At 40.4% G+C, this 24685-nt stretch overlaps 2 protein-coding genes across 6 annotated transcripts in view; both read left to right on the top strand.

The window, feature by feature from the left end:
• LOC146520609 (microtubule-associated serine/threonine-protein kinase 1-like) overlaps positions 1-12279 on the top strand; it is a 50669-nt gene extending 38390 nt beyond the window's left edge. For all 4 annotated transcript variants that reach the window (XM_085155711.1, XM_085155712.1, XM_085155710.1 and 1 more), the window contains exons 14-27: positions 2445-2583; positions 2702-2834; positions 3613-3778; positions 3906-4007; positions 6170-6292; positions 6484-6593; positions 6699-6859; positions 6980-7233; positions 7326-7547; positions 7633-7862; positions 8073-8195; positions 8296-8429; positions 8519-8706; positions 9583-12279. In XM_085155711.1, coding sequence (XP_085011837.1) covers positions 2445-2583; positions 2702-2834; positions 3613-3778; positions 3906-4007; positions 6170-6292; positions 6484-6593; positions 6699-6859; positions 6980-7233; positions 7326-7547; positions 7633-7862; positions 8073-8195; positions 8296-8429; positions 8519-8706; positions 9583-11183 — 3686 coding nt within the window. In that variant the 3' untranslated portion in view covers positions 11184-12279. The remainder of the gene's footprint in view (positions 1-2444; positions 2584-2701; positions 2835-3612; positions 3779-3905; positions 4008-6169; positions 6293-6483; positions 6594-6698; positions 6860-6979; positions 7234-7325; positions 7548-7632; positions 7863-8072; positions 8196-8295; positions 8430-8518; positions 8707-9582) is intronic.
• A 136-nt stretch (positions 12280-12415) lies between these two features.
• On the top strand, positions 12416-22882 carry LOC146520608 (cysteine protease atg4da-like). 2 transcript variants are annotated; one of them, XM_085155720.1, is made up of 11 exons: positions 12416-14798; positions 16503-16753; positions 16859-16942; positions 17060-17230; positions 18661-18949; positions 19032-19099; positions 19326-19453; positions 19633-19711; positions 19808-19881; positions 21709-21828; positions 22023-22882. In XM_085155720.1, exons 2-11 carry the CDS (start codon positions 16561-16563, stop codon positions 22191-22193), a joined length of 1377 nt encoding a protein of 458 aa, XP_085011846.1. In that variant the 5' UTR covers positions 12416-14798; positions 16503-16560; the 3' UTR covers positions 22194-22882. The 2 variants fall into 2 exon arrangements, with proteins under 2 accessions (XP_085011846.1, XP_085011844.1); XM_085155718.1 differs by having other exon boundaries at positions 17057-17230.
• The last annotated feature ends 1803 nt before the right edge of the window (positions 22883-24685 follow it).

The raw sequence follows: 24685 nt of genomic DNA, 5'->3' as shown, positions 1-24685 counted from the left end.
CAGTGACAGTTGTTTTCCTCAGACAAGTTTACAGTCTGTCTGGCTAATATTTTAGCAACATTTTACATTATAGTATTTAAAACTAGAAAATGCATTTTCTGAAGAAACTGCTGTGTGAATGCTGATAGCTGAATGTTTTGAGCTGAAATGAAATAATTGCTGAATGTTAAAGTTAAAAATGTTGAATGAGATGAAAAATGCAGAATTTGTCACCTGAAAACAAAAGTGCAGAACGGTTGAAAACTGACGTTCACACAGAAGTTGAAAAGTAGCTGGACGTGTTTAAAATATAAATTAGAAAAAGCTAAGTAATTACAAAAGAAAATTTTGAGTCAGAAACATCTGAATTAATATTAAAAGTTCATATTCTTTTAATCACTGAATGACTCAAATGCGATCCCTCTATTTGGATCCACACAGTTTAAAAGGTTTACATCTCTGAGCTTTGGAAGACATGCTGTTGGAAAGAGAACAACAATGGCTACATTTTGAGGGTAAAATGATGGCTGTAGAGCAAACACTGTGGACACAGCAGCAGTTAAAACAGAAGTTTTTAAGATGAATCTTGGCAGAGTGACAGACAGAGCTCATTTAAAGATGCAGGTGTGAGCCTGGCTGCTATAGTGACTCAAGCCACTGGCACCAGAACAGAAAAGTGACTCCCAAACAAATGCTTCCCAAGACAAAACTACAAGTTGTATTTACAGAATTCTTTCACCATGAGCGCCAGCAATGTCGAGTCTACACAATTCTCAGTGTTCATGCCTGTGGAGTTTATTATATGGACGTGGTGACAGTGTAAAGACAGCCTGTACTTCTGATTTTTAGACAAATTTTGGGAGCCGTTTTAACATTGGACTCTACTCTTCTATGGAAGAGTTCAATGTAGGAGGCTGTGCATTGGTGACATTTATAAAAGAACCATAACATCTATTACGATAACAATAACATTGAATGAAAGAGGGCAACGATGGCTACGTTTTGAGGGTAAAATGATGGCTGTAGACCAAACATTGTGGACACAGCAGCAGTTTAAAGAGAAGATTTTAAGATAAATGTTTCCCCTGCTCCCACTCTGTCAGTTGAAGCTCTCACTCTAAGAGGGAACATCCCATCCCATACACACCCATTATAAACTCTGAAATAGGTGAAAGAAAGCATGAAACTTAAACTGGAACTGAAGAAAAAGTGTAAAAGATATTGAAAAGATAAATACAAGTTGAATAGTTCATTGTCTTGGCTTCATTTTAAGGTTTGAATGGTGGTTCTAGGTCAATGTATGTAGAAGTAGTTAGAGTTGAAAGAGGAGTAAGTTGAATGAGAATTTGAAGATTCTCCCATTGAAATACATTGTGAATTTTTGTTGAATAAAATTGAATAATTTTTTTAATTTTTTGAGAAAAATACAAGCACACATGTCCAAAAGAAGATGAATCTAATGGTGGTTGAATGGTTTTTCTAAGTTGAACGGTGTTGAAGGAGACAGCGTACAAAAAACGTACGGAAGATGAAAAGTAGAAGAACAGTACTGTGGATGCTGATTAAGCATTCACACTAATGATCGAGGCTATGGAGCACATATGTTTTCTAAGCTGTTAACTGGTTAGTGCGCTAAATGTGCCTGTTTGTAAACCTAAATCTCACTTGACTGAGATCTTGACTGAACTGAATATCATGACACATTTCCTTAAATGTAAACTCAATGTGCTCTGCAGTTATCATGTGCAGGCCTGTGGAAATGGTTTTGAGTCTGTTTTTGAGACACAGTAGTAATTGACCTGAGGTCAGCAGGCAGCTTGTTCCAAATAATAGGACCAGAGTAACTGAAGCACTCTCAGCAGATCTGATTATGATTTAGATCTGATTCTGGGAACGAGTGAAGGATCAGCACCTGATGACCTGAGAGGTCTCATTGGGTTATAGACACTGAGAGCTTTTTGAAGTAGTAAGGATTTCATTTATTTATAATCCTCTAATGGAGACTCGTTTGATGCTTCTGTTTAACTAATGTCATTATTACTAAATATTAATGATAAAAGACTTTAACAAGACTCCCTTAGAAAGATGTAGCACATTTTGGGGTCAACTTGAAAGAAAGGAAGATGTGAAATGTAGGTCGGTGAGGTCAGCGCTCAAAGGTGACATGATATTTTGTAACATTTCCTAAATGTTCCCAATACAAACAAAGGCAGCAGCAAGCTTATGAAAGTTTGACCTTATATGACCTTGAACCTTGAAGAGGTCAGAGGTCCAGTGTAGGTTCCCTGTGTGCCTGTATGTTGTCAATACAAACAATCGCAATAAGAAGCATAGTTTTAAATAACTATATAGCATTACTATGTGTGCTTGTCAGCCTAAATAGGAGTCTAGCACAAACGCCACCAGGAATCATTGTAACTGGTGAGTACCCGGGATGCTAATCAAATATTGAATTGTGTTGGCAGGTGGGGACTGTGCCACCCTGCTCAAGAACATCGGGGCTCTGCCCGTGGAAATGGCACGCATGTACTTTGCAGAGACAGTCCTAGCGCTGGAGTACTTACACAACTATGGCATCGTGCACCGTGACCTCAAGCCTGACAAGTAAGACGGAGCTAGTTTCTGTCACACTGGGGCAAAGAGAGCAAGCGCCAATTATTTGCTAAGATGTATAAATAAGGTTTAGACTGCTCAAATGTAACTTTTGTCTTTCTGTTCTCAGCCTCCTAATTACCTCAATGGGCCACATCAAACTGACTGACTTTGGCCTGTCGAAGATGGGTCTGATGAGCCTGACCACCAACTTGTATGAAGGACACATAGAGAAAGATACTCGGGAATTTTTGGATAAACAGGTATGACCAAAGTGAAGTCAGATACACAGCCATTTACTCAGATCTTAATTTGTTTAAATAAAGTCTGACAAAACATCTGAATTTTACAAATTAATAAAACTCTCTGCTATATTAAAACTAAGTATTGAGCGAATGTGAGTCAATTTAAATTAATTGTACTGTACACATCAGGACAACTGTGTGTGTGTGTGTTTTATTTTATCAGCATTAAAGTGTAGACTACAGTATGATCCAAGCAAAGTTTCACTATAAAAATTTCCTTTGAACGCTACATTTCCATGTAAAGATATTCCCTGCCATTGTGTGGCAGGTGTATCTGACAAATATGGCACAGTTGGCACAACAGTAGACCAGCCTTTCCTTGGTTATAATAATTTCTCTTTCAGGAAAGGCTTATATTTCCAGGGCTTTTATTCAGCACTCGCTTTGAATTTAAGCCTCATTATTTCACGTGCATTCATCACGTCGACCACATATGTGTTAGGATTCAGTGCATGCCCATCTGCACATGAAAAAACACCCACCGGGGCTTTCATCTTGTCTTGGCATCTTTGAGGTGATGGCTTGGCTAAGCATAAATATGCATGCTCCCCACATGCTGTGTGTTTCCCGCTCTGTGACGACTGTAGGAGCGACTGTACGGTTGTAAATGATGAATACACGATTCAGTTAGATGTGAAAGAAATGTTATTAGCAGCAAAAATGCACACGCCAAGTAATTCACAAAAATCGGAGGTCATAAAATTTAAGAAACGACCGATTGCTGCTTTACTTTAAGGTGTGCGGAACCCCAGAGTATATCGCCCCAGAGGTTATTCTTCGTCAGGGTTATGGAAAGCCAGTGGACTGGTGGGCGATGGGCATCATCCTGTATGAGTTCCTGGTGGGCTGCGTGCCTTTTTTTGGAGACACTCCAGAGGAGCTGTTTGGACAGGTCATTACAGGTGAGAGATCAAAGTATCTCAGTAGAAATAGCATCATTGGACACCGAGCACAGCTGATAAGTAAAACAAACTGTTATGTACCATCCACCATAATCTCTCTCTCTCTCTGTCGGCTCGTTTCTGGTAGATGACATAGTGTGGCCAGAAGGAGATGAGGCTCTTCCTGTTGATGCCCAGCACCTGATCTCCTCTCTTCTGCAGACAAATCCGCTGGTTCGATTGGGCACAGGTCAGTCTCCTACAGCAGAGCTTCTGGCTTCTCCAGGATTCAGATGAAATCGTGTAGTGATTCCTCACCACCTGAAGTTATTTTCTATGTGCATTCATTTAAATTTGAATTAGACTGGATGTTCTTTGACGCAGATTTATGCATCATAGATATTTTATGGTTCCAATATTTTTTGCACTATTCTAACCATATTTGTTTACTCTCAGCTGTGGTAATAATTGATTTTTCTGCTCAGACCTCTCTGCTAGTTTTCATTCACTCTTTAGTCCAGTGTATGATGTAATGTTTACATGTGGAAAATGATGTAGGCTCACCAGCCACTTCATTTGGTACACCTGTTCAACTCCCCCTTAAAACATCTAATCAGCCAATCACATGGCAGCAACTCAGTGCATTTAGGCATATAGACATGGTTAAGGTAACCTGCTTAAGTTCAAACTGAGCAAACTGAACATCTCTGTGGTTTACAGAAAATGGTCTAAAAAGAGAAAATATCCAATGAGCAGCAGTTCTCTGGATGAAAATGTCTTGCTGATGTCAGAGGAGAATGGGCAGACTGTTTTGAGCTGATAGGAAGGAAAGGGTAACTCAAATTGTTACAATCAAGATTTACAGAAAAGCATATCTGAATGGACAACATGTCGAACCACCAGCAGCCAAGACCACACCGGGTGTCACTCATGTCAGCTTAATAACAGGAAACTGATGACTGGAACAGGAAACCGGACAATAGAAGATGTGAAAAAACATTGCCTGATGTAATGAGTCTCGATTTCTACTGCACAATGAGATGGTGGGATCAGAATTTGGCATAAACAGCATGAAAGCATGTACCCATCCTGCCTTTTAACAACAATTCAGGCTGGTTATGGTGTTTCTTGGCCCACTAGAGACACTTTTTTAAAACAGTGCTAATTGAGCATTGTTTAAAATCCTCAGCCTACCTATTGCTGCTGACCATGTCGATCCCTTTATAACCACAGTCTACCCTTCACCAGTCATCTTCTGATGGCTGCTTCGAGCAGGATAACAGACCATGTCACAAACTTCAAATCATCTCAAATTAGTTTCTTGAAGTTGACAATGAGATCAGTGTAACCACATGGCTTCCTCAGTCACCAGATCTTAATCCAACAGAGCCCTTTTTGGATGTGGTGGAACAGAAAGTTGAAAAATCTGCAGCAACTGCGTTATGCTGTTATGTGAGCAAAATCTCGAAGGGATGTTTCCACCACCTTGTTGAATATATGCCACAATAAATTAAGGCAGTTCAGAAGGCCAAAGGAGTCCAATTCAGTACTTAGCAAGGTGTTGCTAATAAAGTGGCATGTATATTTATTTACATTTGAGGATATACTTGGGAACCTTCCCTGAACAATTCTGTAGCGGTTTGCTTGAATAATTTGCTTCTATCCCACTGCACGCTTTTTCTGAGCTACTTTTGTTTTACATCTTGTTCTCCTTTGATTTTTAGCTGCAACATTATTCTGCAAAGATTAAGATGAACTTTTGTGAGAAAATGCACAAATTTCAATGATTCCTGATGTATTTGAATCCTACAATAGAAATGCCACAGCCTGATGTGAAATCTTGCAGTCTTCTGTGGTCCACTCAGACTTTTAGTCACAGTTCCAGTTGGCCCACCAAACTGAGATTTTCTGTCTTCTTTGTGTTTTCACAGTCTCATTGTGGTTTCCTGATGATTTCATTGTTTAGGCTGACTTCCTGTTAACAGCTTTCCTTTATACCATCTAATAAACTTTACTGTACTGGTCTGTTTTCTCAGCAGTGAAACAAGACACTGTATATGCTTTTGTCTCTATCCAGGACTTTTATTTGTAGTTCAGGTGTTTTTTTGTGTTGTTTTTTTTTTTTTACTGTGCTGTATTAGTACTTTCATCTAAGAAATGCATATGAATACTTCTTCCACGACTGCACAGCCCTCTTGGGTACACCTAACCCTGACTGGGGCTCGCTGACCTAGAACAATAACTGTCATCCTGCGCGCTGGCTTATGGGTTCAGTTTACCCAAATAAGTCAGCTTCATTCAGGGTAGAAATGCCTCCACATGCTTGAGGGCTGCTATTATTACCTGTCTGTCATCGCGCTCCCTCATTCTCTCTTTTTACATCCACCTCCTTTCCTTTGCTCTGCCCCGAAGGTGGTGCTTTTGAAGTGAAGCAGCACTCATTCTTCACTGAGGTGGACTGGAACAGCCTGCTGAGACAGAAGGCAGAGTTCATCCCTCATCTAGAGTCAGAGGAAGACACCAGTTATTTCGACAGTAAGTTCCCCTTTGGGAATGAAGGAATGGTATTGAAGAGAATGAATTCCAGCACAGATCCTTTAAACCTTACGAATTTCTTATTCTTGGAAACAGGTCAAGGTCTTTAACTCTCCCATGTAAATGTTAGCATAAAGCACATTTTCCGACGTGCCACTGCTGACTGAATGTACATTACTTCTCACCACCAGCTCGTTCAGAGCGCTATCACCACGTGCATTCATACGATGAAGACGATACCAATGACGACGAGCCCGTGGAGATTCATCGCTTCTCGTCGTGTTCCCCTCGCTTCAGTAAGGTCAGGACCTAAACTTTTTTTTTCTGTCAGCGTTTATTCATCGGTCTACATTCAAATCAATCAAAAGAACCCAAATATTTACTGTTATGCTGCACCGATGTGAAGGTATACAGCAGTATGGAGCATCTGTCTCAGCTGGAGCATAAACCCCATGGCGTGACTCTACGGGAGCACAAGGTCCCCAGGGAGGATCGCTTAGCCAAGAGAGAAAGCCTGGGAAGTGTCACCCTCCGAGATAAGAGCTGGAGGACTGGCTCACCGGAGATGTGAGTAAAAGCACAGTTAATAAAAAAGTGCTATCTGTGTTTCAGTTTGTTTTTGATCTTCTACCTGGGTTCATTGGCATTGAAAGTTTATTTCAGGATATAATTGTCTTTGGTTTTCAGGAAGCGTTTATCCTGCTCAGAGTCCTCCTTCACTGAGAGTGATTCCAGCCCTCCGTCTGGGGCACGGAGGCGCTTCTCTGCTCTTATGGATTCTTACCGATTGGCCTCCCCTCTGGAGTTGGACTCTGAGCTGCCTGCCAGACAACCTCCAGTGAAGGCCAGGGGAACATCTCTGGAAGGAGCCATGGGTACCATCTCTTCTCAAGGCGACCTGAGGGCATTCCTTAAAGAAAGTAATGGCTTTGCAGCTGGCGGTAAGAAGAATGAGGCAGCATCTCATGACTTGAGCAATTTCATTTGAAAACATATATTTCCTATCACCTTTCATGTCGCCGCCTTATTACAGACAAACTGTTGAGACCTGCTGATGCATCACTGCCCCTGCCAAGCAGTGCTACCATTCTGGGGCTCCCAGACCCACAGGGGACTCGTGGGGCCACCACAGACCTGGTGCTGCGAAGAGTTCGCCACCAGCAGCTCTCGGAAGGAGAAAAACGCAACTCAAGACCAGGAACTAAAGTTATCAAATCTGCCTCTGCCACTGCTCTGTCTGTCATCATTCCAGCAGGTAAAGGCATTTCTTTTACTGCATTAACAAAGACATTTTAAAAAATAGTGTTTAGAAATGAATCTTTTGTGCTTTCTCTCCTCAGTGGAACAACACGGCGCATCCCCTCTGGCGAGCCCCATGTCGCCCCGCTCCCTCTCGTCCAACCCTTCCTCTCGTGACTCATCCCCCAGCCGAGACTACTCTCCGATGGTCAACATCCTGCATTCTCCCATCACCATCCACCGCTCTGGGAAGAAGTACGGCTTCACCCTCCGAGCTATCAGAGTCTACATGGGAGACAGCGATGTTTACAGCGTGCATCACATGGTCTGGGTGAGAGAGCAAAGCAAACAGGATGCAGAAATCTTGATTTCTCCCTTTAAAGCAATGCAGAAACAAATGTGATTATTACTATTTATTCGCATAGCGCCTTTAATGCGATTCTGCAGAACAGCCCATGCAGAGTACCATACTGTATCTGAAGGGAACTCGGCTAATATACTTAGTAGTCAAATCTGTGATGTTTATTTGTTCCAATCACAGCATGTGGAAGATGGAGGTCCAGCTCAGGAGGCTGGACTTAGTGCTGGTGACCTCATCACTCATGTAAATGGAGAGTCAGTCCACGGTTTGGTCCATACAGAGGTAGTGGAGCTGATCCTGAAGGTAGGAGAGATCTATCCATCTAAAATAAAAACACTTTAAAAAACATCTATCTATATATTTATGTACTAATATAAATCATATAATTATGCATCAACTGCAGAGTGGGAACAAGGTGACTATTACAACAACTCCTTTTGAAAACACCTCCATCAAAGTGGGTCCTGCCCGCAAGTCCAGCTATAAATGCAAGATGGCACGACGCATCAAGAGGACCGGAGCCAAGGACGGACAAGAGTGCGTCACTGCAGCATTCCAAGAAAACGTATCCCTCTGTCATTTGGATGATTTCACTCTAATCATTCGGCTCTTTGTTCATCTTTCAGTAAGAAGCGCAGCTCCCTGTTCAGGAAAATCACCAAGCAGTCCAACCTGCTCCACACCAGCCGGAGCCTCTCGTCTTTAAATCGCTCCCTGTCGTCTGGAGACAGTCTCCCGGGCTCCCCCACCCACAGCCTCTCTGCCCGCTCGCCCACTCAGAGTTATCGTGGCGCTCTTGAATCCCCGCACCTGGGTTAGCATTTAAGGCGACCAGCACGTGTGCCTGTTATAATCTCGTTTAAAAGCAAAAAACAATTGGGGAGTAATGCGATGGAGGAAGATGCGTGTAATGTCTTGCCTGTGGAGTCCAGTGGGGAAGACTAAACATTAATCATTTCTCTATTAGTTATTGGGGAAGGAAATACTTTGAGTGTTTTTGTTACTAACACTATATTTAGTTTAATTCATTTTGTTTGTGCTAGTTTCCTAATAATAATGAATTACAGTAGTCAAGTTAGAAGTAATGAATTCATTAACTAACCTTTAAGCATCATTCTGAGACAGGATGTTTCTAATTTTAGAAATACCGCACAAATGACTAAAGGCTTAAAATACGCACTGAAGGACATATCTGGTCAAAAATGACTCCAATATTGATCACAGTGTTACTGTTTATGGCATTTAAAAGCATCTGGTAAGACATAATGTTTCTAAGATTAGGGCTGAGTACAATAATGTCATTTTATTTGAATTTAGAAGCAGGAAATTAGAGGTCGTGCAGGTCTTTAAGACATCCTGTACTTTAACTAAACGATTTATATTATCTGGCTTAATGAATAGATAAAACTGGGTATAGAAATTAAAATGTATGGAGTGTTTTCTAGTAATATTGCCTTAGAGAAGCATACATAATGTTCAAAAGAAACTTTGTTTTGAGAAAAAAATAAGGTGAAAGAGCTGCGTTTCACTGCTCTTTCTATTTTAACATTGCAAGTATGTTTCATGTGTTTCATCAAACTTATACTTTATATAATTTAGCCTACAACTCAAGACACATGAGTAGAAACACACACATATTCATTTCATTGTGTTGGGAAAAAAATATTCAAATTTCCTTCTTTTTCCTCAGGTACATCATCCCAGAGCAGCTCGCCGGCCTCCAGCACCCCTAACTCACCTGCAACCACTCACCACATGAGACCCAGCTCCCTACATGGGCTGTCTCCCAAACTTCACCGGCAGTACCGCTCGGCTCGCTGCAAATCTGCTGGCAACATCCCATTGTCTCCCCTGGCTCACACCCCGTCCCCGACCACCTCCTCTCCTCCACCTCTCACTGGGCACACGGTAGGGAGCTCCAATACCACACAGATGTTTCCTGCCAAGCTGCACTCCTCACCTCCTGTTGCCCGCCCACGTCCCAAGAGTGCGGAGCCACCCAGGTCCCCTTTGCTGCAGCGGGTGCAGTCTGCAGAGAAGCTAGGAGCACAGATTTTGCCTTCTTCATCATCATCATCGCCCTCTCCTCTGACAGGGGGGGTGTCATTACGCAAGCATAGCCTGGAGGTGACACACGGGGACTACAGGAGAGAGTCCTTCCACTGTGAGCACAGTCTACAAAGTCTGCTAGAGATGGAAGGAGAGAACGGACCCGCTCCCCCATCTCCTTCATCATCATCCTCCCCCTCTCCTCCTATGGGAGGGGAGGTTGGAGGCCTAAAGCCTGTGAGACGTCTGGGAAGGCAGGAATCGCCACTCAGCCGTGACACACTCTTAACAGCAAGAGAGAAAGAAGTCCAAACCACAGAGTCTGAGCTTGCTGGGTCACAAACTGAGAGTGCAGCTTCTAAAGCAGAGTCTAAGGTGAGCGTCGTTGACACATGTAAAACGTTACTTCCTGCTGAGGTTGCAAAGAGTCATGGATGTGGAGCTGCAGTTGAAATCAAGTCCAGTGCTTCATCTTCAGAGGTTAAGCCTGGTTCTGGGATCAAAGCTCCAAGTTCAAGCCTTTCTGGTTCTGAGGCAGCAACTTTTAAGAGTAAACCCAGCGAAAAAATGTCTCCTTCAGGCACATCAAAGGGCCTGCTAAAGCAAGACTCCAAGCAGCAAAGTGCACAAACAGATAGTGGACCTGCAACAAAAGCTCAGGAGAAGACTGAGGAGAAGGCAAAAGGCCCTTCAGCTGCACACAAAGGGACCTTTCAGAAAGCACCTACAGAGCAGCTCAAGCAGCGTAAAGGTGCAGACACGATAGAGAAAGGAGCAAGCTATAAAGCTAGTGATACCACCAAGCTCAAAGGACCTACACCTGTAATTCCAAGCCAGGGTCAAGCCCACGCTGCAGCCAGATGCAAAGAGGAGAAGCCAACAAACAGAGGAGTCAAGGAGGAGAGGCAACACCTGGAGGTCCTGGAGGAGAACCCCATGTCGCCTTCCTCGAATGCAGCCTCACCCGCCTCGAGCAAGTCACGGCCCATGTCTCCAGGGGATAAAGCCAGCTTCGTTACCCAGCTCACAAGCGTGGCCAAAACAGTCCTCGGGCCTATGAAGGGGGGATCACAAGAGGGAGGCAAGGTAAAAGACGTATCCAAGTCTGGCGAGGAGAAGCGGGGAAGCGCTGCAGGAAAAGGAGAAGCTTCGTCTGTCAGTCTCCGCCGGGGGGCTCAGACAGCAGCCAGCACTATCCAATCTGATAAAGGAAACATTCGCAGCTCTAAGCATCACTCGTGATAAGAGCTTCAGAGGGAGTGCGATTGTCCCATGCAATGCCTTTTTAACTGTAGCATCAAGCTAACATATCATGAATTTACACGAAATGTAAATGGAGAGACATGCTGAAAAAAAGACCAAAAAAGATGACAGAACAAAGTTGCATCAGCTGGCTCCTGCTGGAAAACGTGTGCACATGGTGTCCTAATGTAGACCTGTGTATGTACTGTATGTTCATCACATTATGTTGTATATAGTACAAACAAATGCATATGTCTGAATGCATGTCTAACACTGTACATGGGAAATGAAAGAATATTTAAAAAAAATTAAATTATACAGCAGACCTTAAGGTAGAGAACACTGTGAACAACTTTTCAACTGAACACAGCCACATGCGCAGACAGGTCGGAGTCTGTTATCCTTGTATGGGGGTCCAGAAGTGCCAAAATTATGTTCACGTGTTTGCCGTGTGTGTCGATTTGACATGTGACTAAATATTTTTTTATGTCGTTTCAAAGACTTAACTCGTAGCAGGAAGAAAAAACTGTGAAAGACAGAATTGATTTTTTAAATGCTCTTATGTAATAGCATTTTTATTGTGAGTCAGCTCCACAATATGTTGACGATTACTTTCTGTTATGGACAATCTGTGTAAGGTCCTTCCAAACAGCTGATAATTTTAAATAACTTTTAGAGACCCAACAAATTGTGTTTGCTTTTAGTCAAATTTGAGGCGTTACATAGTTTATGACAATTCTCCTGTGAAAATTTTCTTACTGCTTGTTTACTCGGTTGCTGTTTGTTTCTATTTGTGAATTTTGATCAATTTATTTTTTACACTTGGGTTTACATTTCACGTTATTTATTTATTTATTTTAAATTAATTTAGCCTTTCATTTATGCTTTTCTTTTAATATTTAAACAGTTTTTATTTAGGTTTTTTGAGTACAGTTAGGTCAATAACATTTTGGACCAAAACACATTAAAAAAAATATTTTTACCTCTGCACACCAACACAGTGGATTTTAAGATGGTTTAGCACAGATTTTGCATTAACTGTGTTATAGTTATACACAGTCCCCAAGTTTCAGAGGTTCAAAATTAATTAAACAAACTAGCATGGTTTTAAAAATCAGGATTGTTTTTAATATTTAGATGAAAATCTTTTGCGATGACACCAGCAAATGCTGTTTCAGATGCTGCTAGACCCTTACTGCATCTGCCTTCAGTTGCTGCATGTTTATGGGTCTGTCTGCATCTCCTATTTCTTTGCTTTTAGAAACTCTTGGGTTTATTTTGCTCGTTTGCTTTAGGTCATTATCCAGCTGCACCGTGAAGAGCTGTCTGATCAGTTTTGCAGTGTTTGTCTGAAACCGAGCAGAAAGCGTGTTCCTGTACACTTCACTAAATGCGTCCTGCTGCTTCTTTCAGTGGTCACATCATTAATAAACACTAGTGCCTCAGTTCCACTGACAGCTAAACATGTCCATGCTCTAACACTGCCTCCACCATGTTTGACAGATGATGTGGTGTGCTTCAGATCAGAAGCTGTTTCTCTTTTTCTCCTTATTTTTCTTTATTGATTATTCTGATCCTTCTGTATTTCATGTTTGTAACCTTTACAAAAGGGTTCCTAGAAAAGAAATCTGCAATCAATCACTTCACTTGTGTTTGAAAATGTCCCAAAAGCTTATGGACCTAACTGTACGCTGGTTTCTACGTTTTGTATTTCTGTTTTTAGACCTGGACTGTTAATACATTTGGCTCACATGGAAAGCATCTTCGGTCACCACCTTCTGTTTTCAAACATAACTTGACATGTTAAGCAGACATAAGCAGTGAGCATGTGAACATAATTTTGGCACACATGCCTCATTTAAATGGGCATTACATTACATCGGCTCTATCATTTAGTTCAGTATGACACGAACTGTATTTTCTTTAGCCTTTAGTTACTAAAAGGGATCAGGCACAGAAAGGTTTTTCCTATGTCGTGCACTGGAGGGGTCAAACAATCCTGAACTCTGGACCAAGATACCAAAATGCTTGCAGTGACTGAACTGGAATGGGGATCAGCTTGTTTGTTCCAGATGTGTTTAAGGGCTGGATTTTGAGACACTGGTGAGGTGATCTTGCACTGGGACGCTATGCAATGTGTTAATGATGTGAGTTTTTCTCTGTGTGTGTCCTCAATATTACATTTACATTGTGCTCTAGATGAGAAAAATAAGGGGAAAGGGTTGCAATAAGTCAAGCATTTGGTTTAAATAGCTGTCTCTGCTGGTCATAGTGAAATGTGCAATTACATATTTTAACCTATTAAGTGAATATATAAGTGTGCTCAGAGTGTGGTATGGAGACAAAGTGGAGACAGAAGCGTAATGAAAGTACAACTTAGAGGAGATTTTGCGGTTTCACTCGCTCTTTGTTATTTATGCAGAATTACAGTTTATAGTGTAATAGGTGTGAAGGAAAGTGCCAGTGTTTTCATTTAGGGATAATGTGATGTTTTTGTTGGGGTTTTGTACTTAAATGTGTAACAATATGCAATCCAAAAGTGCCCAGTTCCATAAAACTGAGCATCCTCGTCAGTGAAACCGTAGTAGGTTGTACACAGGAGTAGATCTGTCAAGAGGATTTTAGTGTTAAGGTGATGTTTATTGTTGTGTGTTCAAGTGATCTTGATAGATTTTGGACTCCAGGTCCAAGACCTGGTTTAGACTGCCACCTTGTGGATGAACTAACTTGACACCAGAGGACCTGAGGTACACAAAAAAACTAGTGAACATTTAATGAGCAGTCTATCTTCTGCCTGTGGATCTTTCTAACCCACACATTATAGTTCTGATTGATTAATGAGGAACATCTTTGAATCAGATTTATATGACGTTTAGATGTTTAGACATTAAACAGTGGTGGTTTATGTGTGATGTGAGGAAAAAAATGCACTTTATGTTGTGTCAAACGTTTTTATTTTTTCTTATATTTTTTTATTTGCTGTATTTAGTAACTTTGTATTTATTTAAAATTCTGATTTACTACTAATATTAGTTCATGTTCTGACGCTGATTACGTTTAGAATGAGAAATTTACCAAATCTATGTGGCCAGCCCATCCTGTGCAGTTTTGACTAGTCTTTCTATTAAGTCGGAAGCTGTGATGTTGCTGTCACATCTATTTTTGTCCAAGTGTTAGGCGTGTTACAAGAAGCTTTCTCAGACTATTGTTGTCCATTACATTGTTACATACCTAATAGCCACTGTCGTAAAAAAAACAATGCAAAAACAAACAAACTAAAATAAAAAAATAAATAAAATAAAAAAGCCTATAGTGCAGAATAAAATGCAAAAAAGACTTTTTTTTGTCTCACTTTTTGAGTCTAGCATGAACGTCCGCCCTGAGAGTTGGGTCTCACTGTTATTGGTCCTCCGTTGGCCAATCACAGGAGTGACAACACGTGACCTGTATAAACAGGAAGTGAGCGCAACTTCACTTGACCGCTGCTGTTCGAAGAGTTCGAAGACCGAGCAAAACTGAGCCCAACAAAACAAAACCTGACCGGCACACTTCATTCACATTTGCTCACGGACTCATTCTTATCACCGGACGTAGAATGACACTACCGAAATGAAGGTAAAATGTATTTATTTATGTGTTAATTCGCTTAATTTTGTTTCACAGAGGTGTCACTGGTGTATTCACACAGCGCTGTAGTTTACTGTAAACTAGTTTGATTCCGTGCCACTCGCCTATGGAAGGTAACGTTACAATTTAAGTATTCGAACTTAAAGGCTTAATGCTTCTTTAAAATAAAAAACAAACAAACACGTGAGCTGTTCAGTATTAAACCAGTTTCCCAAGCTTTACCGGACTTCTGAAGTATTTCAATTGTGAGACGTTTGAACTGAACGACCGAAGAGAGAGACTACTAACTAAAACTCGTAGATCATGGTCAAACTTTTACATCATGCGGGCCAAATACAGCTCACTTAGACCTTAAGTGGGCCAGACCAGTGAAACTTCCCTTTCTCTGAGTGCAAAGATATTTAACTAGACATTTAATCCCCGAGATGTCCATGATTTAAGAAAAAATGTGCAATTTAACAGGATGTATGTCTCAGTTGTTTTGTTCATTTACAGAAAATACAAAACACAAAAAGCAAGACATCTATAGTAGATACTGAAAAACGGTATATTTTCTCTTATTTAATTGTTTACTTAACTACTTTGGTGTAGCATGAAAGGCATTGTGTGGGAGCGGGGGTGTCTTTTGTCTGTAAGATCAAACGTAAAACTCATGACAATACAATTAAAAGTCCAAAATCCATGCACTTTTTCACATTGTTCAAAGGTGTCCAGTTACCTGGACTGGAGCCTCTTGTGGGTCGATTCTGGCCCCTGGGCCTTATGTTTGATGCCCCTTTTTTTAAAAATGGTTCTGTTTGAAAGTAACTGTGAAATACACATATTCAACTGAAATATAGAAGGTTAAGAGGTCAAAATAATTACCCTTTTTTTCAGTTGAGCATTGTGTTGTTTCGTTTCCTACATCATTTTTATCTCAAGTTTTATGTTGTTCCCCATCTTAGGAGGCCCTTAGCCTGAACTGGAGAGGCACAAAACTAAGCTACTGATCTGTTTATGAAGTTCTGCTAACAGCATCAACTCATTGATTAACAAATTAACATTAGTATTAACAAACTCATACAGCCAGTTTCACAGACATAAGCCTTCTCTCAGAGTAAAAGAAAAATCAAGGGTGATCTCCACTGAGGGGGGAGGGGGGGGGATAAGCTTTTAGTGTAAGGCTAGGCTGGAAAACTGACCCATGATTCAGAACATGAAAATATATCAGTCACTGTGTCAATTTGTGAACAGTACAAACACATTTGTTTCTCATAATTTACTTCATTTTGCTTGTTGTGCAGATTTTTACACTGTTGTCTTGGGACTTTTACACTGTTTACTCATCTAGCTGCACAAATTACATGAACATGTAACTGCAGCACTTTGCCAAAAATCTGTTTTCTAAAATTTCAGAGTTAGTGGCCAAATGTTAGTTAAAATAAGAAACCAGCAAGTCTCCTGCTGCAGTTAAATAGGCATATCTGAAATTCCTTGAGTCACAGGGTGCCGTCACGTGCTTTCTTTTTCCTTACTGACACGGATCATTAATGGCTTTGCTGAGTGTAACATTAGCTTCTGAGATCTGCTAGTAGAGTTTGTGTGTTGCAAGAATGCATCCTATAATTATTGCATATGGGTGCATCATCCATGGCTGATTGCGTCATATGTATGTAACTGGGCTATTATTATTATTTTTTTCTCTGTGTGTAGGCTGCTGTGATGATAATGAGCAATTCTTCTTGCTCCATCGTGGTCATCTCTACATGTTATGAAGCCTAGCACCTCCTCTGCTCAGTTTGTGGGTCAGTCTGCTGCTGATGACCTCATGGATGATTGGGTCTTTTTCTCTACTGAATCAGCTGTTTCCCAGGGCCTAGAAGAGAGCAGAGATGACCAGGAGGCAGAGGACACAGGCAGATTCAAAGACAAGTTGGTCTCAGCATGGAACAGCGTCAAATACGGTCAGTTCTTTTTCTGTCAGAGACTGAAAATAAGTGATGTGGTGAGCAGACCTGCTTGTCCTCTTTGGTTTTTGAAAGTAAACAGTTACAGTTTTTCCCTTTCAGGCTGGACCTTGAAGCAAAAATCTAAATTTAGCAAGCGCTCTCCTGTGTTCATGCTGGGGAAATCCTATGAGCTCAAAGATGAAGGTGAGGCATTTTGTAAGAGTAGAGCATTTGTCCCGCGTAAACCCTGAAACGATCTGTCATGTGACTGTAAAAGCAATGGAGAAAATTGTAATTGCGCCTCTGTAATTGTTGCAGTAGATCAACAGCATTTCCGTTGCTGCTTTGCATCGCTCCTGTGGTTTACATACAGACGAGGTTTCCGTCCGCTCCCCGGCTCCTCTCTGACCACCGACAGTGGTTGGGGTTGTGTTCTACGCTCCAGCCAGATGCTGCTGGCACAGGGCCTGCTACTGCATCTGGTGCCACCAGGTGATTACACACAGTCCTGCTACAGTATCACATAGTCTGATCAACAAGTGAAAAGACATCCAGATATTATTTTCATTTTCATTCAAACAGACTGGCTTTACTTGCAGTCAATATTTCTCTGAAATCTAAAGTCAGGTACACTAAACAGTGGGTTCCTCCTTTTTAGGCCTTTTATTGCTGTTTTCAGTTGTTCCTCAATCTGGGATCTTTGTTCCTTCACTTCTGTCTTTGGCAGGTAAAATTCAGCTCGATTGTTTTGAGTTGCTCAGATGATCGACTCAGCCATTGTTGAGTATTTTATGTCTTTGCCTTTAAATGTTTCTGAAGTATTTTTAACAGTGTGTTTTAGGTCATTGTCCATCTGTGCTATTTAAAAACACTGTCCAGTCAGCTTTGCTGCAGTTGGCTGAATCTGGGAAGAAAGTTTAGCTCTATGCACTTCAGATTTCATCCAGGTGCATCTGTCTTCCGTGATCACCCATAAACACTAGTGATCCAGCACCAGTGGAAGCCAAGCATGCAAAACATCATGCTGACTGCTCTGTGGTTTACAAAAGAATGTTGTGTGATTCAGATTATGAGTCTAATTTTAGTCTCATTTCTCCAAAACATGAAGAATCAGTTCATTCATGGCTGCCTCCTGCTGAATGTTCTGTACTTGGCTGTGTGGCCTAAAGAAGTTTTGCTTTGTCCTGAAATGATGCTCCATCATTTTTGCTTCTTTTTTTTAATGCTAGGAAAGTTGTACTTATGTATTTCGTCAGAATGTAAATGTTGATTTGATTCATACTATTTGTGCGGTCTTTCTCATTCGTTTGTTTTTGGATGGACTATTTGCTTAACTTGCACTGGAATCTCCTTTGACTGTTTAGTATGTTGGGGTTCACAGTTTTAGCAGCTTTCATGCCACGATGGGAATCACCTGCTGACATTAATCTACTAAACTGGTAAAGCACCATGACGCAGCCTTAGATTTAATTGTCCAGTTACATTTGAGCACCTGCAAATGGGAAACGGTGCATAAAAGTGATGGCAGTTCCTCTGAAATAAATGCTATATGCTTATTTTACAGTTTAACTCTGTTCTACTATAGTGAGCTATAGGAAATTAAACAAAGTTGTCTGTGTACACAACAAGCTATTTTTCATTTGCCTCATCATAGGAAGTTTTGTTACAGAATTTTAAATCACATCAAGTTAAACACAACAAATAATGAACATACAGTAGGTAGAATGGTGTATAGCTCAATAACATTTTACAGTATGGCAAAACAAATATCTTAAGAAAAAAACTAATCTGAAAGAAAATCATTTTGCCACAGATGAGAACAGTGGAAATCTGCATTTTACTTCTCAGTGAAACAAATATACAAACTCTGCAATAATGACTGTCTTTCTTTCTTCTTCTTTTCTTTTTTGTTTTTTTTAAAGGTTGCACCTGGTCTGGGAACCAACGTGTTGTCAAAGATGACATGGCCCTGATTCACTCTGTGAACGATGGATTTAGTTCGAGTGAAAGGGAAAGCAAGAGAAGTCGACATTTGAGCTGGGGGTCCATCCTGGATAGACCCGTGGAGAGTACACACAGAATGATTTTACGCTGGTTTGCAGACAACCCCACAGCTCCCTTTGGCATACATCGGCTTGTAGAACTGGGCAAAAGCTCAGGGAAGAAGGCTGGGGACTGGTATGGTCCGTCCATTGCGGCACATATCCTCCGGTGAGACTTAAATTGATGATGTAAGAGACCAGTCGAACTGAAAAGTTTATCGTCTCTAACAGTGAAGGTCATTCTGTTTCAGGAAAGCTGTGGAAGCTTCAGTAGTGGACCTTCCCAATCTAGTTGTGTATGTAGCACAAGATTGCACCAGTGAGTGTCATCTTTATAGTGTTTGCAACACAACATATTTTATTTTTTAAGAAGAGGAGATTGTGGATAAACTCTTTTAAAAAAAAAACAAAAAAAAAAAAGTTGATTCTTTTTAAAAAAAAAAATAAGTGGGTTTTTGTTGTTTGTTTTTTAAGAGCTTAAATTGGTGTTGAAAAGATTCAATGAGTCGAATGGACTTTAGACGTCTCTTTCCTTCTTCGTTCAGTCTACCTGCAGGATGTGAGGAAGTTGTGCGAACGGCCTATCCCTCAGCACTGGAAATCTGTCCTCATCCTGGTTCCTGTGCGTCTTGGCGGGCAAGATCTCAATCCGTCCTACATCACCAGTGTCAAAGTACAGGACCAGTATTTTTACGTAATGTAATCTGGGTGCCTTACTGAATTTAGAGATATGTCTCTAAGGCTTTTGTTTGTGAATGTTTACGGGGAGGGGGGTTTGTTTTTGTTTTGTTTTTTAAGCAAAGCTGGATGTCTGAATGGAAAAACTCAGCCGTTCCTTTTGTCTTTCAACAGAAACTCTTGATGTTGGAGTGCTGCATCGGGATCATTGGCGGAAAACCAAAGCATTCTTTGTTCTTCGTTGGCTTCCAGGGTAAGCCGAGTAAATTGTGTGTTATGATTATTGTGTTGAGCCATTTCATGTCCATCCTTACATTTTCTTTCTTCCTCTGGCACGTTTGTACAAAAGAGAACTATCTGCTGTACTTGGACCCTCACTACTGTCAGCCCACAGTGGATGTAACAAATAACTTTCCCTTGGAGGTATGAGCAACCATTTCTCTTCTTCTTTCTGGCTTTGTTTTGTTTCCTCTTGTGATCGCTTTTAAGTAAGGTGAGACATACCACCGCAGCTCTACAGTACCTCTTTTCCACTGACTCGGGCCTCTGCTTGTGCCAAAGTCAAATGGATTCGAAACATTTCTGTGGAAAAATAAATAAAAAGCTCGCACCATTTCCAATTTGAAAGCACAAAATTCCCGCTTTCAAAATTGACGTCAATATTAATATCAAGAAATGTTCGTGTGTTTCACAGATTACTTTGCTATGTATTGTTTGCCTGTGAAACTTTTCAAAATCTAGGCTGGTTTTTAAAAGGGTAACAAGTAGAACTGGCTCAGCAACTTTGCAGAACACCAGGTGTAAGAGGAACCCTCAAATTACTCCTTCATCAGTATCACTGCGTGTTCCTTATTGGTCATTTGAATTAATTTTAACCCGGAACACTGTATGAAATATTTTTAAAGTTTTTATATGTCTTTGAATAAAAACCATTCAATTATGACTTTTTAGAAGTTTTTCCATATTATAGTTGTTCATATGTTTACCTGGCAAGCAAAATATTGCACTTTTAATTCCAGTCAGAGACACAAATGCCTTCAGGGTTTTGTCAGGTAAAAATCCAACATGTGGAGCTACTTGCTGTAGCGACCCATTGTGACAAGGGCGCATCTAAAAATAGCACTTAGATGCTGAGCTTTTAGTGAGCAAGGACTAAAACTGAGTAAAAATAAAAGCACGAAGATGGACAACAGGGATGAGGTTGGGTTCAAGTCGGTGTTCGCAGACTGAAAGGCATGCCGCCTTGGGATTATAACGACGCAGTGATGTTTTCTTTTAATTAATGCAATATGCAAACACTTCAGGGCTCTTGAAGAGAAGAAGAGCCATACCCTGGTGTTGAGACAAGAAATGGACAACTAAATAAATGATAATAAAACAGAAGCATATGTGAGTCCGTCAAAGAAATCTAGAAAATATTTTGAGAACTTTCTTCCGTCCACTTGAACTTTGCGTGTTTTGATTTATGCAAAAAATATTGTGCTTGCATAAATCAGATTAATTACCAGTCCAGTTACCCCAGTTTTTACTCACATACTCATAGTGAGTAAATATGTATTGTTCCGAGTGAAGCCAGTTTTAAAAATCATTCCAAAATTCATATTCATGTTTTACATTGAAAGAAGAAAACATGTTCCACAATTTCTGTCTTAACACTGGATAAGAGTGATATATCTATACCCTTTTTAAAAATTAAAAAATGTAATTTTATTGTATTTTTTGCATCACTCACTATATAGATCATATTTGCTTTTCAGTTTATCCGGGTTATACTTTGTTGACAAAAGGTTTATTATTAACTTGTTAGAGTCGGATATCTTTCAGTCAGTGGCTTCGATTCTGACACAATCAGAATCAGTTGAATTCTTTTAACTGATTCTGACACAATCAGAATCAGTTGAATTCTTTTAACTGATTCTGACACAATCAGAATCAGTTGAATTCTTTTAACTTTCTTCCATATCTTGGGCCATGCTGTGTTGGCGCTTAACTAAAAGGAGAAGATAAACGGTTAACTTCTCTACTTACATCCTTGCTAGCATGTTTTCATGCACTCTCAGTATATGGACTGGATGCCCATTTTGTCTATGAAGTAATGACTTCTGTTAAAACCTGGCAGCTGCAGTAGCACCACATGGTGTACAAATATCCACGTGTTTGTTGAATCGTCAATGTGAGACGTTTTGGGGTTTCTCCTCTGAGCCTAATGAGATTTTTGTGTGATCCCATTTCTGTCCCCACTGCTTGCAGTCGTTTCACTGTAAGAATCCTAGGAAAATGCCTTTCTCTCGCATGGACCCCAGCTGCACCATCGGATTTTATGCAAAAGGACAAATGGAGTTTGAGTCGTTGTGCACAAGTGTTAATGAGGTATGTGCATGGATCATTTGGGCTTCTGTTCCAGGAGCCTTTTATTACATGAAATATGATTTGTGTTAGACCTGATCTAAACTTGTTTTGTCCTTTTTTACAAAACAAAAAAACGATCAAGTTAATTTGAAGGAATTATTCTACTCTCCACTGCTTATTGTTATTAGTTCTAGTTCACCTTCTGTCTCCCACAGGCTGTGTCAGCGTCTGCAGAGACATATCCCATGTTTATATTTGAAGAAGGAAAAACACGGGAGGAAGCGAGAGCAAACACACCCACGCACAGCGTCACCTTCCTACAGAGGAAGACCCAACTGGGAAGAGTTGATACAAACAGCAGCATGGATGAGTTTGTTCTATTGTAAACATAAAAAGCTCATCTCTGCCCTGATGCAGGTCCTTCACTGAATTTTCAACATAGCATTTTGCACTTTTTGGAAATTACTGAGCATAAGAACATTGTCCTCATCATTCACACACAGTGAGGTAGATGGACTCCTTAGTAGTTTCATGGGAAGTGTTTATGCATCAGTACTGAGAATGTTATATTTTATTGCAGTTTGTATTTATTTTATTTTTTAGAGGTAAATGCTTTAATAATTTCATCAACTCTCATCATCCTAATTGACTTGAGATCAGCCAAATAGCCATGAGGTCATGGCCCTGTGTGCTACACTTCAAGTCGACTGTGATTGATTTCGCACAAGTGAGTAGATCCATTTTTCTGGAATGGGTTTTAAAAAGTTACTCTCGCTGGAAAATGACGATTTACTGAAAATGTTACAGGTTGGCTTGTTTTTTGCTGTCTATCTAAATAAACACATTAGGAATGAGAAAATTAATTTATGAAAAATAAATAGTGCACTCTCACTTTAACTACTGCATTTCCTGTTTGTACTGACCTTAGGAAAACATCAGGCTTGGTTGAGAACAGGAGCAAGAACAAAAAAAAGATGGATCGCCATGAAAGAATTGTTTTCAGTCTCAATGATGCTTATATAGTTCAGTTCACAACAATGGTCAACTCATGGAGCTTTAAAATGTAATATATTACCCCACAATAAGAGAGAGCTACAATGATATGACCATCCTTGATAAGCAACTGGTTAGTGATGGTACGGAGGTAGAACTCCCCTTTAACAGGAAGAAGCTTCCCACAGAACCAGGATCATCTTGGGGCAGCCATCTGAAACAACCATGTTTGGTCAGGGAAAGAGAGTGTTTTGGTCAAAAGGAGGAAAAAAATGTCTGCATGTCAGTATGTATCTGATTAATGCGTTTTTGTCCCCCTCATCTTTTCTAAGCAGCCATCATGACAATGTTGACTCAGTCCCTTGCATGTAATACAATACAAACGGTACTAAAGTTCAGGTAGTAATGGTTGCTCAGAATCCCTGCTGTTTTTCAGTTTGCTTCCCCTGTATGTGATAACCCAGGACGATGGGTCATCAGTCTTCCGGAGGGGGCCTCCAGTTCCCTCAGGTGGCACCTTTACTAGCCACAAATTTCCATTTCAGTCTGTCCTGGAAGGTCTCAGGAGAGCAGAGCATACCTGTGCGGCCTTCTCCAAGAACTTGGAGAAAAAACATAGCCAACACACTGATTCTGTCCTTCAGTAAAAAGGAGCATGTGTTGATGTGAACGTAGGCCATTTCTTGGTTCAGCTTCAACTGCACCTCAATGAGTGCATGAGGCTTAAAATAAAATAAAACACTTTTGTATTGATTATGTTATAGTTGAAATAATGGATATTTATGGATTCTGATGCAGTCTTCCTTTATAGTGACTGCATGGATGTTAGACAAAAAGACAAGTTATATTTAGGTATAGTTTGTACAGCTGCAAAGAGTGAAACTACACAAAAGTGGGGGAGTTAAAACAGAGTGGTAACCTCAAGATCCCTGTAAAACCTACCACGTGGTTGGCTCTAGTCTTTTTGGCCAACCAGTGAGACTCATCCCTCAGAAGTCCAACCTGACTCTTACTTTGGGTGTTTCCCTTTTACTACCATACCGAGCACCTTAGCATGGGATTGTGTCCAATCCAGCTTAAAGACACAGTCATGACCTCACGTTCCTTAAGTTCCTCAGTCACATGTCAGCTAGGTTCCACCATGTGACAGCAAATATTCTTCTTGATTATGCTAAAAAGATTGATGAGCAGTTGAAACATTTTTTTAAGCTCATAAGTATGATTTACATGATTTTATGGTGTTTTTGTATGTGCTGTGCATATACACGTTTTAGAATAATGACAACAAATAATATTAAGGTAAATTAAAAGTAGATGGTCCCTACATAAAGCAGAAGAGCATGATCCTGCTTTATCTAAATAATGTATGGTATATTCAAATTATTTAGAGTACAACTATTTTATTCATCTTAATATGTAGTTTGACCCAATACAATTGTCTTTACAGCATTTTAGAGGTTCACATGCCTTTGTTTTCTTTGTTTCATATTATAGTAGGGTTACAGTGTGTCTTTACGTGTATCTTTTTTAAGTATTACCTTTCGTAGCGTAAACGGCAAACCAATCATTAGATAATGTGTCTTAAATGCTGATCAACAACACACATTGGCCACAAGGTTAGAAAGAATATATTATTATTAGGTACAAACAAAGCAATAATGACATGAAAGAAAAGTGCACTCGACACCGTTTTTTCTGCCACAGTTTATTTAATTGTGGTTTCTCAAGCGTACTAAGAGCATTTGCGTACTTTCACGTTGATACGTGTTGGGTTAAATCATATTTCAATATACTCGTCCATAATACAGTGTTTGCCTCGTTCACCCATCCCCCATGCCGGCTTCTAGGGCTTTCGTGCCTGCTTGTATCTCAGAGGCTGCACTGA

Source organism: Neolamprologus multifasciatus, chromosome 4, assembly GCF_963576455.1.
Source record: "Neolamprologus multifasciatus chromosome 4, fNeoMul1.2, whole genome shotgun sequence".
Lineage (NCBI taxonomy): Eukaryota > Metazoa > Chordata > Actinopteri > Cichliformes > Cichlidae > Neolamprologus > Neolamprologus multifasciatus.
Note: the sequence above shows the minus strand (reverse complement) of the source record. Positions and strands in the feature narration are given on the sequence as shown.